The sequence below is a fragment of the Amphibalanus amphitrite genome, unplaced genomic scaffold (assembly GCF_019059575.1).
Source record: "Amphibalanus amphitrite isolate SeventyFive unplaced genomic scaffold, NRLGWU_Aamphi_draft 000401F_arrow, whole genome shotgun sequence".
Lineage (NCBI taxonomy): Eukaryota > Metazoa > Arthropoda > Thecostraca > Balanomorpha > Balanidae > Amphibalanus > Amphibalanus amphitrite.
The window spans coordinates 351,295-366,010 of record NW_024881895.1 but is presented as its reverse complement, the minus strand read 5'-3'; the positions used below and the strand labels follow the sequence as shown (position 1 = coordinate 366,010).

Below are 14,716 nucleotides of genomic sequence, written 5' to 3'. Positions count from 1 at the left end.
GCATGTGAGACATCCACTCCGAGTTAGCTGGTGAAGAGTAGATGATTGCCGTTAGTAATCCCAGAGAGGTTAATTAAGGAATGTCAGTGTGACCGTGTGATAGGCTCATGTTCGAAGATGTTTCACTTGCAGGAATCTGTTATATAACTTTGCTTTAACCAGCTCAAAGGCTATAGGTTTATATGCTATTTCTGAAGAATTGATTCGCAGGATGATTAACTGTTACTCCATATGCCATGATTATAGATATATTTAACCTCATATCAGTAGCATCAGTCCTAAACGAAAACTGATGCTGCATTTTACTTTCTGAACCCACAAATCACGTGCTCGAAGTTGTGGTTTCACAGCATGTGGTTGTGGAAGCCTCACGCCAAGCTGGTCTCACCCATTGTTAGACTGTCATTTTCGTGTAAATGTGGCCTTGTGCATCACATCACTGAAAATTCGGAACCGGTTTGTTGGTCTGTCGGGCAGCGAGGTCCGCATTACTGGCGTCTGGGCAGCTCGAGTGAAGCGGTCCGCGCCGTCCGTCGGACCGAGTGGCTCCGGCTCTCTGATGGTGCCGACGTCGGACAGCGGCCAGCCGACGGGTCGTGGCCCTGTCGACATCGATCGGTTCTGTCCGCCGGCAGCGGGTCTGTCAGGGGCGGCAGCGACTCTGTCCGGCAGTAGTGGGTCTGTCGGGGCGGCGGAGGGTCTGTCGGGAACGGCAGAGGGTCTGTTCGGGGCGGCAGTGGTCTGTCAGGAGCGGCAGAGGGTCTGTCGGAAACGGCAGCGGGTCTGTCGGAAACGGCAGCGGGTCTGTCGGAAACGGCAGCGGGTCTGTCGGAAACGGCAGCGGGTCTGTCAGGAGCGGCAAGGCAGAGGGTCTGTCAGGAGCGGCAGCGGGTCTGCCAGGAGCGGCAGAGGGTCTGTCGGAAACGGCAGAGGGCCTGTCCGGAGCGGCAAGGCAGAGGGTCTGTCTGGAGTGGCTGTAGGTCTGTACAGGAGCGGCAGCGGGTCTGAAGGGCAGATAATCTGCCGAGGCGGTAGCGGGTCTGTCGAGGCGACAGCCTCCTCGCCTCTTAATCTCACTCGACCTGTTGTTCGCCCGACGGATCTCACCCCTGTCACTTTCTAGTCAGCGACTTGTACCTCACGGCTACCGTTTGGCACACGCAGAACAAGCATGCAGTCCATTTGTCATCTGGTAGTTGTATAGTCAATTATTTGAATTCATCTCATGTTTTGTAAACAGTTGCTTGACTTGTTTCAGCTGCCTCTCACCACCTTATCCACCACTCGCCGATCCTAGCTTTGAGTTTGAGACATTGTGTCAGGACGTTGTCTCTCCTTTTTTTTTGCTCCTCGCCGCCTGCCTCGGGCCTTCGTCTGCCGTTTCCCGTTAGATGAGCCGTGGCCACCGGTCAGATGTGTACTGTCTCGCAGTACCTATATTTAACGAACGAATAACAATACAAAAGAATAACGTAAGCGCAGCTCCGCGCGGCTCAAGCGTCAGCGGGCGACTCCCGCTCCGCGAGCCGGTCGTACCCGGATCGTGTCACCACCAGGCGGCAGCACTGGTCCTGTGACCCGACCTCACGTGACATTACGACACCACATTCTCCTCCCCTTAACAGGACAGAAACGATAGCCCTCTCTACGTCTCACTAACGATAGTCCTCAACACGTCTCACTGAACGATAGTCCTCTACACTCATCACTCACACTCACTCATCAAATCCGTAACGAACCGGACGTCGCACCTCGCGTCCGTACCGGGTTCTCAGCGTCGGCGACAGCGGCTGATCGGCGTCAGGTGCGGCCGGCTGCTCGGGCTGCGGCAGCTCGCTGTTCGTCTCAGCATGGCCGCGCTCAGTCTGCCTGCCATCGGCCGCCGTCTCGCCAGCTGCCTGCTGCTCCGGCTGGCTGTCGATCCGCTGCTGCGGCTGCTCGTCACGGCTGTCGGTGACCGCTCCGCCGCCGCTGGTCAACCGATCCGCGTGCACCCTCGTTCCGTCGTCGAGCACGTAGCTCGCTGGTCCCCGTCGCTCGAGCACCTTCTTCACGCGCGAGAAGCGGGGCCTGCCCTTGCGCGACTGAGGCGGAAGACGATGCCGCACCCGGTCTCCGATCTCGAAGTCCGGCTTCTTCACTCGATGCGTTTTGTCGAAGTACCTCTTCTGATACGCCTGCTTCTTCTCCACCCGACTGTGCAGCTCTCCGGGTCTCTCGGGAAGCCGTCCACCGACGTCCACCGCCGCGCTGAGCTTGCCTCTCATCGGCCTGCCGTGAAGCAGCTCTGCAGGTGTGCGTCCGGTCGTCGCCTGCACCGTGCTCCGGTACGCGAACAGGAACGCCTGCAGACATTCCGCTCTGTCAGCCTTCTGCAGGTCAGCCGTCTGAAGTGCAGCCTTGATGGACTTGTTTGCTCTCTCCACCAGGCCGGATGACTGCGGATGATACGGTGAGATCAGCACATGAGTGACGCCCACACTTCGCAGGTACGATGCAAATCGATCAGACGTGAACGCTGATCCACAGTCAGATACGACCTCCTTGGGATAGCCCTCACGACATGCCAACTTCTCAAGAAACCGAACAACAACTTCAGACGTGGGGTGCTCACAAAACCCTACTTCTATCCATTTTGAGTGATAGTCAATGGCCACAATCGCAAATCGCTGTCCAATTCGGCCACCCGCCATGGGACCAATAAAATCGAGGCCCAGCTTTGCCCATGGCTCGTCAGGGAACGGTACAGGCTGCAGCGGCGCGCACCTCGGTGACGCTGTCTTGTCTGCTAGCGAGCAGACACTGCAGTTTCTCACCTGTTCTTCCACCGCCCTGTCCATCCCTGGCCACCAGTAGAGGTCTCGTAGCCTCTGTTTCGTCCGTACCATACCCTGGTGCCCCTCGTGGGCCAGCTCCACCAGCCTGGTACGGAGAGCAGTCGGTACCAGCACTCGTCCTCCTCGCAGGATGATGTCGTCGACGACGGCGAGCTCGTCCCTGCAGCGAAAGAACGGTTGCAGCTCTGGCACGCACTGACTGAAGCGTCGGGGCCACGCACGGGGTATCTGATCTCTCAGCTTACCGAGCACGTGGTCAGCTCGGGACTCCGCCTTCAGCTCGTCAGCGCTCACCGCCGCTGTCTCCTCGCTGAGAGCGGCGACCACCAGCTGCTCGTCCTCGGACACCACCTCCACCGGTGCCGGCAGACGCGACAGGCCGTCTGCTGGGTTGATGCTGCCCTTGACGTGCTGTACCGAAAAAGAATACTCCATCAGACGGCACGCCCAGCGAGAAATCCGCATCCCCGCTCGGCCAACACCACGTGACGTCATCAGTGTTTTGAGAGCCTGGTGATCCGTTCTGAGTACAAATTCCCTGCCCCACAGGTATTTGTGCCACTTCTCCACTGACCAGACACAAGCCAGTGCCTCCCGCTCAGTGACGCTGTACTGACGCTGGGCCTGTGACAGTGTGCTGGACGCAAAAGCGACCACGCGCTCACCTTCAGGGTGCGTCTGAGTGAGTACTGCACCGATACCGACGTCACTGGCGTCCGTTGTCACCGTCGTTGGCAGACTCGGGTCGAACATCGCCAGTGCTGAGCTCGTCAGGATCGCTTCCTTCACGTCCTCGAAGGCAGACTGCATCTCGGCCGTCCACTTGAAGGGTGGTGCGCCCTTCCTCAGCGGCCGCCGTAGCTCCTCGACTCGAGAGCTGTACCCTGGAACGAAACGGCTGTAAAACCCGAGCAGCCCCAGCATGGCTTGCAGATCCTTCACCGTACTCGGCGCCTTCAGCTCCTGCAGACCCTGAACTCGACTGGGGTTGATCTCGATACCGTCTTTCGAGACAGAGAAGCCCAGGAAACCGATCCGCTCAACTCCAAAGTGACACTTATCTGCGTTCAGCGTCACCTGGTACTCCTCCAGCTTCTCCATCACCGTCTTCAGTCTCGCGTCGTGCTCCTCTCTGGTACGACCAGCCACGATGACGTCATCCAGATACACCTGGGTACCGGGCAGGCCTCGCAGGATCGTCTCCATCAGCTTCTGAAAACAGCTGGGTAACGACCGCATACCGTAGCAGCATCTGCGATACCGGAACACGCCCTCGTGCGTCACGAACGCCGTCAGGTTCCGCGAGTCCTCGTGCAGCATCAGCTGGTGATAGGCGGCTTTCATGTCTAGCGTCGAGAACACGGTAGCCCCCACCAACTGATCAAGCATCTCCTGCATGTCCGGCAACGGATACCCACTGGTGGAGACTGCCTCATTGACGACCCGCAGATCCACACACAATCTGATCTGACCTGACCTGCGGCGAGAAACGACGATCGGCGAGATCCAGGGTGATCCGTCTACTCTCTCGATGATCTGCTGCTCTTCCAGTTCCTGCAGATGTCGCTTCACCTCCTCCCGGATGGCGAACGGTAGCGGCCTCAGCTTCTGCTGGACCGGAACGGCGTCATCTCGCAGCTGAACCCTGTGAACAAACCCTCTGATGGGCGGCAGCACGTTCGTTGTCTCATCAACTGACCTCGGTGCGGCGTCGGCTACCGCACAGACGACTGAGCCGTCCTTCACGGAGATGTGAAGACTCCTCTGCAGATCGCGTCCGAGCAGCGCTGTGCTGCCGTCCGTCACGTACAGAGAGCTCTGACAGCTCCGGCCGTCCTCGGTCTCCACCGTCACCGCAATCACGCCTGCCACCGCCAGCCGGCTGCCTCCAAACGCCTGCAGTCGGGAGGTGGTTGGCTGCAGAGGAACGTGAGTCAGTTGCTGCTCATACACTTGTCTGGGTACGATCGACACTGCTGCTCCCGTGTCTACCAGCATGTTCATCCAACACCCAGCTATCTTCACCTTCATTTTCAGAGCGCAGTCATTCTGAGTCACAGCGAGAATGTGCACGGCATCATTTTCATCAACAGATCGCACGGGTTTTACTTTTGAGCGACATCTCACTGCAAAGTGCCCAACTGCACCACATTTCCTGCACTTCTTCCCCTTAGCAGGACAGTCATCATCAGTGGATACGTGTCCCAGTCGCCCACATGCATAGCATGACTTGCCTTTTGTGTGCTGACCCACCGGCGCCGATGACGTCTTCCGAGTCGCGAGAGCCACCTCGACCGGCGGTGAGACTGGTGAGGCGGGGTGGTCACGCCGACTGGCTCCACCTCCCTCTCCGAACAGACGCTGTCTGTCCACGGCTCGGTCCTCCGCCAGAGCTATGGACTCGAGGCGCTGTAGTGTCAGCTGGTCCTCCACACACAAGCGATCACGCAGACGACTAGACACACATCCTTCAACAAACTGATCACGGATCATTTCATCTTCTAAAGCCCCGAAAGCACAATGTCTGCTCTGTTCCCTCAGATTCGTCAAAAATACAGTGACTGTTTCACCCGGCTTCTGACGACATCTACGGAACTTTATCCTCTCAGACATGACATCTCTAGGCTTTTCAAACAGTTGCTGGAGTAGCGAGAGACAATCTGACATCACATTACCTTGTGACTCACGCTTCACCTGCGGTGCTGTCTCCGTCCCGCTAGCTCCCGGTTCGCTCGTCCCGCTGACCTCTGTTGTCGCCGGAGGGCACGCCGTGACCCGATGTTGTGCCGCAGTGGCCGCCTCGGCCGCCACCCGGTACCGACGCCGACCCTCCTGCCCCAGGCAGTGTAACAGGAGCGCTTGCTGCCGAGCTGGATCCCACTGCGACCAGCCGATGGCTGTCGCGTACAGTTCGAAGTCTGCATACCAGGCCGACCAAGGGATGCTTGCAGTCGCTGCCGTGGCCAGAAATGGTCCCGGTGGACGAATCCCTTCCATCTTGCTGCTGGTGCCAGATCTTCTGTCACTGTTCACTGATCACTGATCACTGATCCTCGTCGCCAGAATTATGTACTGTCTCGCAGTACCTATATTTAACGAACGAATAACAATACAAAAGAATAACGTAAGCGCAGCTCCGCGCGGCTCAAGCGTCAGCGGGCGACTCCCGCTCCGCGAGCCGGTCGTACCCGGATCGTGTCACCACCAGGCGGCAGCACTGGTCCTGTGACCCGACCTCACGTGACATTACGACACCACAAGATGAAAGCTAATCCCGGTGTGCCGAGACGAGACATCGAGCCGACGCCGATGACAGGCGCCTGTCTGAAGGTGTGCAGGTGCCACTGGGTGAACCCGGTCACTTCGCTTTCAAGGATAGTTCGGCCTCCCGCCCCGGGATCAGCCGAGCCTGCCTGGACCGAAAACTGGCCCGGATGGACGGGTATCTGATGAGCTGAGGTGATGACGTCACACAAGGAGAGGTGGAGAGAGGGAGTTAATAGGGAGGGTGAAGGTACGGTGGAGAGGAGGAAAGGAGGTGATAACTATGAGGCGGTGAGTAAAGGACAAGAGAGGAGAGGGGTGAAGAGAAAAGTGGTAGAGAGGAAGGAAGGAAGGGAGAGAGTGTGGAAGAGAGAGAGAGAGAGAGAGAGAGAGAGAGAGGAGAGAGAGAGAGCGAGAGAAAGAGAGAGAGAGGGAGAGAGAAAGAGAGAGGAAGAGAGACTGACGATAAAAACGCTGATGCGGACCAATACATCACACTACCGATGTGAATGAGCTCGCTCTCTGGACTCAAGGACTCGGTATACCTACCTCCAAGGTCGCGGGATTTCGAGCACCTACCGAGAAGCGGTGTCCGTATCCCGCGAACAGGGAGGCGCCGCCGGCTGTGTCAGCGCGGGCCAGCTGTGGACACAAGTGTGTACTCTCACACGGCGCAGCTGAGAACCGGCGTGAACTAGTTCTCGATGGTATCTGCCGGTCACAGAGCGGTATCTCCCGGTCACAGAGCGTATCTCCCGGTCACAGAGCGGTATCTGCCGGTCACAGAGCGGTATCTACCGGTCACAGAGCGGTATCTACCGGTCACGGAGAGGAATCTCCCGGTCACGGAGAGGTATCTCCCGGTCACAAGGGCGGTATCTCGGGCCATGGAGAGGCGTGACCCGGCGGTGGGATGGCCCCTTTTCCGTGCCATTCCCGAGAGTGTCACGGATGGTGTCCCATGGTAATGTTTTCTGTCACGGACTGATGCCATTGGCGCTGCTCTGGTGGTTTAGATGTGGTGATTTGTGTACTTTGAACACCAGAAATGACTGAGGGTAGGTCCGAGGTCGAAATTATAAAAAGCAGGCACATATAAAAGCAGGTGACATGGCAGAAGGTTTGTTTCCACTTTTCAGTTCCCAATTGAAGACTTGTTTGCACTTCTCAGTTCCCAATTCATCCATTCTAAAACGGTGGGCTGTTTCAGCCTGTCTTTGACAAGGGCGGATCTAGGGGAACGTTTTGGGGGGGGTCACCAGTCGGCCGACATGCCAGGTCTGATGAATGAATTCTGACGACCGGGGGGGGGGGGGGGTAGGGAGCGAGTATGTCGAGATCAAATGACATTTGATCTTCGTCGTTTCTGAGTTGAAGTTTTATCGTAAGTCACTCGGCTCAGTAGTTTTAGTTAGTGAAACCCACCTATAGAGGAGCGTCGCCACGGATTTTTTTACTGGGGGGGGGGGGGGGGCGGATCGACCGACTTAAAAACCCAGAAGTAGTAGACATAGTTACCTCACTTATGCATTAGTCTAATGCCCAATGCATTAGTAGCATACAGTCACGATCTCTCTTATTGACCTGTGTATGAATCGGCGGCGCGAAGCGCCGCAAAAATTTGAAAAAAGTTGTCAAAACACAGCTCTAAAACACAAATATTACAACCCTTTTAGCATGCTAGTACAAGCCGGAGTTCCTTCACAGTGCACATATGAATTCCGATTCAATTTGACACGGTTGGTGTTATTACAGTCACGATCTCTCTTATTGATTGGTGTATAAATCGGCGGCGCGAAGCGCCGAGAACATTTGCAAAAGAATGTGTCAAAACACAGCTCCGCTCCAAAACACAAATTTTACCACCCTTTTAGCATGGCAGTACAAGCCGGAGTTTCTTCACAGTACACATATGAATTCTGATTCAATTTGACACGGTTGGTTTATGTAATTACAGTCACGATTTCATATTGACCTGTACGTATGTACATGAATCGGCGGCGCGAAGCGCCGCGAAAAATTTGCAAAAACATTTGTCAAAACACAGAGGGGGTCTCCTCTCTACAGAGGACCACCGATCTCTACTGCGGGCCTCCTCTTTTCACAGGGCCTCTTAACTACAGAAGGCTTCCTCTCTACAGAGGGCTTCCTCTCTACTGAGGGTCTCTCCCTTTCAGAGGGCCTCCTTTACAGAGGACCTCCTCTCTTCAAAGAGCCAGAGGACCTCATCTCTGCAAAGGGCTTCCTCTCTTCAGAGGGCCTCTTCTCTACAGAGAGCCTCCTTTCTTCAGAGGGCCTTCTCTCTACAGCGGGTCTCCTCTCTTCAGAGGGCCTTCTGCATTCAGGCGGTCTCCTTTCCACAGAGGGTCTCCTCTACAGAGGGCCTCCTACCTACTGAGGAGTCAGAGGGGCCGACACAGACACTAGCGGTTATTCACTGGAGGCCCCAGGAAGTAAGAAGGGCCCTAGCTGTCAGGCTGGTCAGAGTGCCCTGAATGTCCTGACGTGATTTTTGGGATTCCCGTGAATTTCTTTCGCCTCCGACGTGATTTTGACCTGCCAGGGCCCAGGGGCACTAAAAATAAAACAAACAAAATAAAAAAATGGAAATAGGACATCACCAAAATTAAGTGGCCGAAATCCGTTGAGTTTTTAATTTTGCGTATAGGTAGGGGCACCACGAATTAAATTCATGACCATCCCCTTGGAGTTTTCCTGGATCATCCCCTGGTGCTCGCACGGTTGAGACAAAAATGAGTAAGATTCTGGCCTTCAATACGCCTTTTCACGCAACACGATCCAGAAAAACAAAGGTATTAGCTCAGAAGTGTTTGACATGTGATTTTGAGCATGCAAGACGGCGTCTATAGCGCATTTAGGTCTTCGGCTTTTGGGGGGGGTCAAATGACCCTCTCAGACCTTTTGGGGGGGGTCATGACCCCGTGGACCCCCCCCAGGATCCGCCACTGGTCTTTGAGAGCTCTCTCACCGACTGCCAGTGACACTATAGGAGTCCGTGTGGCGGCCGGGCCTTCGATCGCTCTAACGTGCTGGTGACAGCTTCGAGAAGATTTGTGACTCCTTATCTGGAGATGTTCCGCCTCATCACGGCTTTGCCAAATTTACTGATGGTTTGTCGACGGTCTATTGGCTGATTGAGGGCCGGGAGATTGGCTCATCTTACATAATGCGGGTTGTGAAATATCCATACAGCCAGCCAGGCCAGCGAATGGATTTTGACTACGCCAATACCGTGACCGAATCCTCCATCAGGAGGCTTTGTGATTAACCAACTATCGCACATCCTATTAGCATCAGACACACCCCATATCCTTCGCTCGGAGCGGCCATCCCGGGGCTGATGGGAGCGGCTCATGATACATCTATGGTCTCTGAAGACACTATCCGCATATCAATGCTGTGTGCTCGGCCGGCCAGCTAAGTGCCTTGGTGTAGGTCTGGCGTGCCACTGGTGACGTCACAAGATGTGAAGCTGACGTCACGAGGGGTCGCGCATTTATGCAGCACTGTGCGGTCATGAAAGTCATCTCAAATCACTTTGGAGTGGTGGAATGGTGAAGCATTGCACATACCAAATGGCTTTGTTATGCGCAATGCAATGCATCTTGCAAGCCTTAGCGTATTATGTATAAGTTATCTACATAGTGCCATCTTTGAAACTCAAAGATGATTCGATTGTGTTATCTTCTAAGTTTCTGAACATTTTTTTTTCTTTTTTCTACGCCGCCACCCATTAATAGGTGACCAGGAGTGCCCCCACCCTCGAACCCAGCGACACACAGTACCCTTACGTTAACACCAGAGAAAAACAAAAAAAGCAATGTCGCGGCACTCCCAGCTAAGAAATGGAAAAGAAATAAAAAGAAGACAAGAAGGGAGCGAGGATGTAGGCATGGTATAATCATAAGATAGAAAGTAGTCAATGTGCTCATAAGTCATTGACTGACCCCCCACTACAATCCCCAATAAAAAAGGTTAAAGTGATCATGGGAGACCCAGCCATGCAGAGAATTTAACATTTATACAATTTTCTGAGTAATATGCAAAATAATATATGCATACATTATCTGGTCATTTTAGCAGTTTGCTTTTGCTGGAGCCAAGTGAGACCCCGCAGCTAAGCAAAGCTTGTTGCCGCTCGGTCTCACCGGTTCCAGCGATGGTTATTGGGTGATATTTGATACCACAATAATACACGGTAGGACGTCAATACCAAACACTTACATGTAACACAACGATGTAAACAAACAGCATACATCAACGTACATTCGTAATGCAATAAGAGATGTAAATAACATACATCAACATACAACCATTATTACCATCATCAATGGTATTGTCAGCAAGTGTGTACCTACATATGTATTACTGGTCATCGTACCTGGGGTACAGTGAAAGAAGTGATAAAAAAAGAGAAAAAAGGTACTGTAACTGTACAGTGTACCTACTGTACCGTACTGTACTGTAAAAGGAAAAAAGGGAAAAATTAAGGCAGTTGAGCCTTTAGAATATAGAATACAGAAAATATCTGTAAACAGACAAAAGGCATATAAATTATGATATACATATGCACACATACACATACACACAAATACACACACACACATACACTGATACACATATACACATACATACATACATATCACACATATACACATTATATACCATATATATACACATATATATTAATATATAGCGTATATAGCATATACATACTCATACACAGCATACATATACATATCATACATATTGGGCATATGTATATTACACTAGTTATGATATCTACAGCAAAACAATGAAGTAGCTGTAAAGTATAATAAATGTTGGAGCATCAACTAACATATATGTTGGTACATAGATGGTACCCTGAAAAGATGAACAATTCTATCAAATATCAATATTTTGATATGAAATGATCTTTCACCAACTTCTTTACCACTGCTTTGGATTTCGGTACTTCACTTAGTGGAGAAGTTGGTGCCATGATGGTGTTCCACAGCTTTGGTCCTAAGCAACTTATGGTGCATAGTCTATAGTTTTTAGTTGAAAAACTATTTTTAAAATGCTTGCGTTGTCTGATCCCATAGTTGTTTTCAGCATAAATACTGAATAACTTTTTAATTTGGGGTGGGAGTGTGTTGCATATGTATCTATGCATGATAAGCATTATTTGCAGTTTTGCGATGTCCTGTACCTTCAAGATATTATATTTTTTAAACACCGGACTGGCACTTTGAGGGATATGGATTCCCTCAATTATTCGCATGATTCTTTTCTGTAGTGTCAGAAGCTTTGAAGTGTGATGAGCATATCCAGAACCCCAGATAAAACAACAGTAGTTAATGTATGGAAGTACGATTGCATTGTAAAGACAAAGCAGTTGTCTACTTCCCACAAAAGGTCTGACTCTACCTATCATGCCTAAGTTGCGACTTACTGTACTAGTAATTGTATTTATATGAGAAATAAATTTCATGTCATCATCTATGAGCACACCAAGGTATTTTACAGTATCTTGTCTTTTTATAGCAATGCTGTTTATTGCTATGTCTATGGTCACATTACTTTTCCGTTTTGTGTACAGTTGATAAACTGTTTTGGATGCATTCAATGAAAGGTAATTTGAATGAGGCCATTCAGATATCTTAGGCATTATTCTATTTATCACATATTGCAGTTCATCCGGGTTGTGGTGTTTGAAGAAAACTGCTGTATCATCAGCATAAATAGAATACTCAACATTTTTATCAATATTTTCAAGGTCATTTATGTAAATAATGAAAAGCAGTGGCCCCAAAATTGATCCTTGGGGTACACCAACATCTATATTTTTGAAATCAGAATACTTGCCTCTTACTTCTACTGTTTGTTGACGATCAGTGAGATATGATTTTACTATTTTGTATGCTGTATTGCAGACCCCATATTTTTTAAGTTTCTGGCAGAGCAGGTTGTGGTCTACAGTATCTGAAAGGCTTTTTTCAGATCAAGAAATATACCAACCACTATATTATCCTCTTCTAAGGCCTTTGCTATCAGGTCTTGAATTAAAAGAATGGGCATATATGTAGAGAACCCCTTGCGGAATCCATCATTAGTTTCTTTATGCCCTAGACTCATGGCTATGCATAATTAGTGCCTAACGACATGTACAATGTCTTCTTACAAGAACGTCCCGCATGAACAAAACATTTCATTCGTTTTGATTACATTTATCAATTATCTCGCAAGTGAGTTTTGTCTAACTAGTGTGCCTTTCATAGTTGATATGTGCAATTCCCAGCTCCACGGAAATTATTATTGCTTCTTACATGTTCTATCTCTATGATTACCTTTGCTGACAACTAGGTGTTGTTCTAGTGATAAGAGATGTTTCATTGCATTAAATCCGATCGCATCATTAATGTTATCTTATAGCTTGCATGTTAAACGACTGCATTAAACAAGTTCTCCGTTCTTCTGTGTCAAGCACCTTCACCTCTTGTGTGCACGACTGTCGCGTCTTCTTGCCTGCTCTGTCTGACGGCGTGCCGTCTCTCCCTCTCTCTCTCCCTCTCTGCACGTCTGCACGTCTGCGCCGCTGACGTGCAGCCCGCTGGACTCGCCGCCCAGAGAGCAGTGGGTGCGCTGTCCGCTGTACGACTACGAGCTGCCAGAGTACCGGACGACCTGCTCCATCACCGAGAAGACGCAGCCCGTCTACCGCACCGGAGCCACCTACTACAACTTCACCATGAACATCACCAACGCACTGGGCACGCGACTTCAGTGGCTCGGCCTGGTCAACAACTTCGCCATAGGTGAGTGGTGCGGCGGGGGCGTCCAACGGGTGTCCGAATGGTGGAACGGGGGCTGCTCTGGGGGCTGTTCGTTATTAGGGAGTGCCAGGTAATGTGGATAGGGAGCAGATGCGAGGAAAGGAAGGAAATGGAGCAGGAAGAGTCACAGGGTGCCTGATGCTGTGTAGTGCTTCTGACAATCCCGCTTTTCCCTTCTCGTTGGATCGATTTTTGATGTTCTTGTCGGCTACTGTTGGTGAATATCGAGTCAGCTACGCTGTAATTGACTTCCTGAACTCCTTCCTAGTCTTGTTCGGTTCCAAATGATCAGTAGTTAATGCCGATTGACGATTGATTCCTTCTGATAAACCTATTTTTCCTGGATGTTTATCCGTCCCGCTCTTGTATGTATAACCGGACGAGGTCCGTCTTCAGACTGTTTAACGTTAGTGTACCGGTTGCTCTCAGTTTCTCGACGACAGGAATGTGTTTGAGTGACTCACGTGATTCATATCACACTCATGACAAGTTTATCACGGTCATGTGCCGGGGGTTGACCAAGGCTGTGAAATGTGAGAGCGCCGATTTGTCTGGGGATTACGGAGCCGCTCGGATCTGATCGGTTCGGTCCGGGGAGGGCGGGCCGTGCAGAACATGGGGGACGAGTAAACAGACACCAGCGGCCGTCAAAGACACCGCTCTGCAGCTGAAACCGCGCCTCCCAATGGAGGTGTTATGTAAGCCGCGACCTCTCAAACAGTTACACGACGGTCTACTTCCTGGAATAACTTTGAATTAGTACGGCAACTATAGAGATAATAGTTTTAATTGTTCAAGCGGCGCAAGTTATATTTATTTTGTTCCATTTCCTAGCCATAAGGTCATCTCCTATAAAATCATCTTCATATGCCATAACTATGTAACAATAAATACGTGCAGTGTGTTGTGTGTTACTGCGGTCTGCGTGTGTTTTATAGATTTTAATCATAAGTCATCACGTACCCATTGGAGGCCAATCAGTAACATATTAACACAGTAGGTACTTCAAGTAAAAGTCTGCACGATTTCTTTGAACGAAAACATTTCCTTTTCTATTCGTGTCCTTTTTATTGTCTTGAATTAGTAGGTTGTTCTGGACGATTTTGGCTATATTTGGCAACTATACGCACTTGACGTTATTCACTGGTATGTTTATAATCCATTATTTTCGACAGCCTCGCCTTAAAGTGCATCGGTAACGGTTTGTTGGCTATTTCGATCCACCAGGAAATATATTTTAGCAATGTGTAAAGATCAGCGACATGGGTGTACTGAGCCAAATCCAATTTTCCTGTAGGCGAGCCCAAACTCTACTATTTTACGGATATGATAAGCACGTAATGCATCACAATACTTTTGACAGTAATCCGTGCTAGAGCTCTTAGACGTACGTCTTGTATTCTTCTTGCCTCGTTCTGATAAAGAAGCTGAGTGTTGAGCCCTGTTTTCTGTTTTTGATTGGCATGATAAGTTGAGAACACAATCGGCGTAGTTAAACACGTTTTACCATGTTCTCACCCGTGGGCTATGACGCACCAATAGGATCTTTTCCACGAATCGGACGTGGATTCCCCCATTGTGGTCCTGTGTCGGTCTGTACTGTGGCTTCGATATCATCATTTTTCTTAGGTTTTGGCGTCCTTTCTAGTACACCTGCCTCAGGTAACGAAAAAATCCGACACCGTCTGTCACTACAAGCATCGGATAAATGTCACAGATTTCCTCGACCTAAAACATACCATGTTGGGCACATTTTTACCCTTTTCTCTTTATTTC

At 50.6% G+C, this 14,716-nt stretch overlaps 2 protein-coding genes across 4 annotated transcripts in view; one reads left to right on the top strand and one right to left on the bottom strand.

The window, feature by feature from the left end:
• LOC122390577 (cytokine receptor-like) overlaps positions 1-14,716 on the top strand; it is a 77,549-nt gene that overhangs the window by 42,737 nt on the left and 20,096 nt on the right. For 2 of the 3 annotated variants that reach the window (XM_043383667.1, XM_043383668.1), the window contains one exon: positions 12,714-12,922. In XM_043383667.1, coding sequence (XP_043239602.1) covers positions 12,714-12,922 — 209 coding nt within the window. The remainder of the gene's footprint in view (positions 1-12,713; positions 12,923-14,716) is intronic. The other variant, XM_043383669.1, reaches the window with a different exon arrangement.
• LOC122390579 lies at positions 1,422-6,179 on the bottom strand. The gene is made up of 2 exons (XM_043383670.1): positions 2,817-6,179; positions 1,422-2,438 (listed from the first exon to the last, which is right to left on the bottom strand). Exons 1-2 carry the CDS (start codon positions 5,832-5,834, stop codon positions 1,716-1,718), a joined length of 3,741 nt encoding a protein of 1,246 aa, XP_043239605.1. The 5' UTR covers positions 5,835-6,179; the 3' UTR covers positions 1,422-1,715.

Coding starts and splice junctions, on each gene's coding strand:
- LOC122390579 (XM_043383670.1), bottom strand. CDS start 5,834: ATGGAAGGGATTCGTCCACCGGGACCATTTCTGGCCACGGCAGCGACT. Junction 2,439..2,816: donor ACAGGGCGGTGGAAGAACAG/GTGAGAAACTGC, acceptor TATCATCCGCAG/TCATCCGGCCTGGTGGAGAG.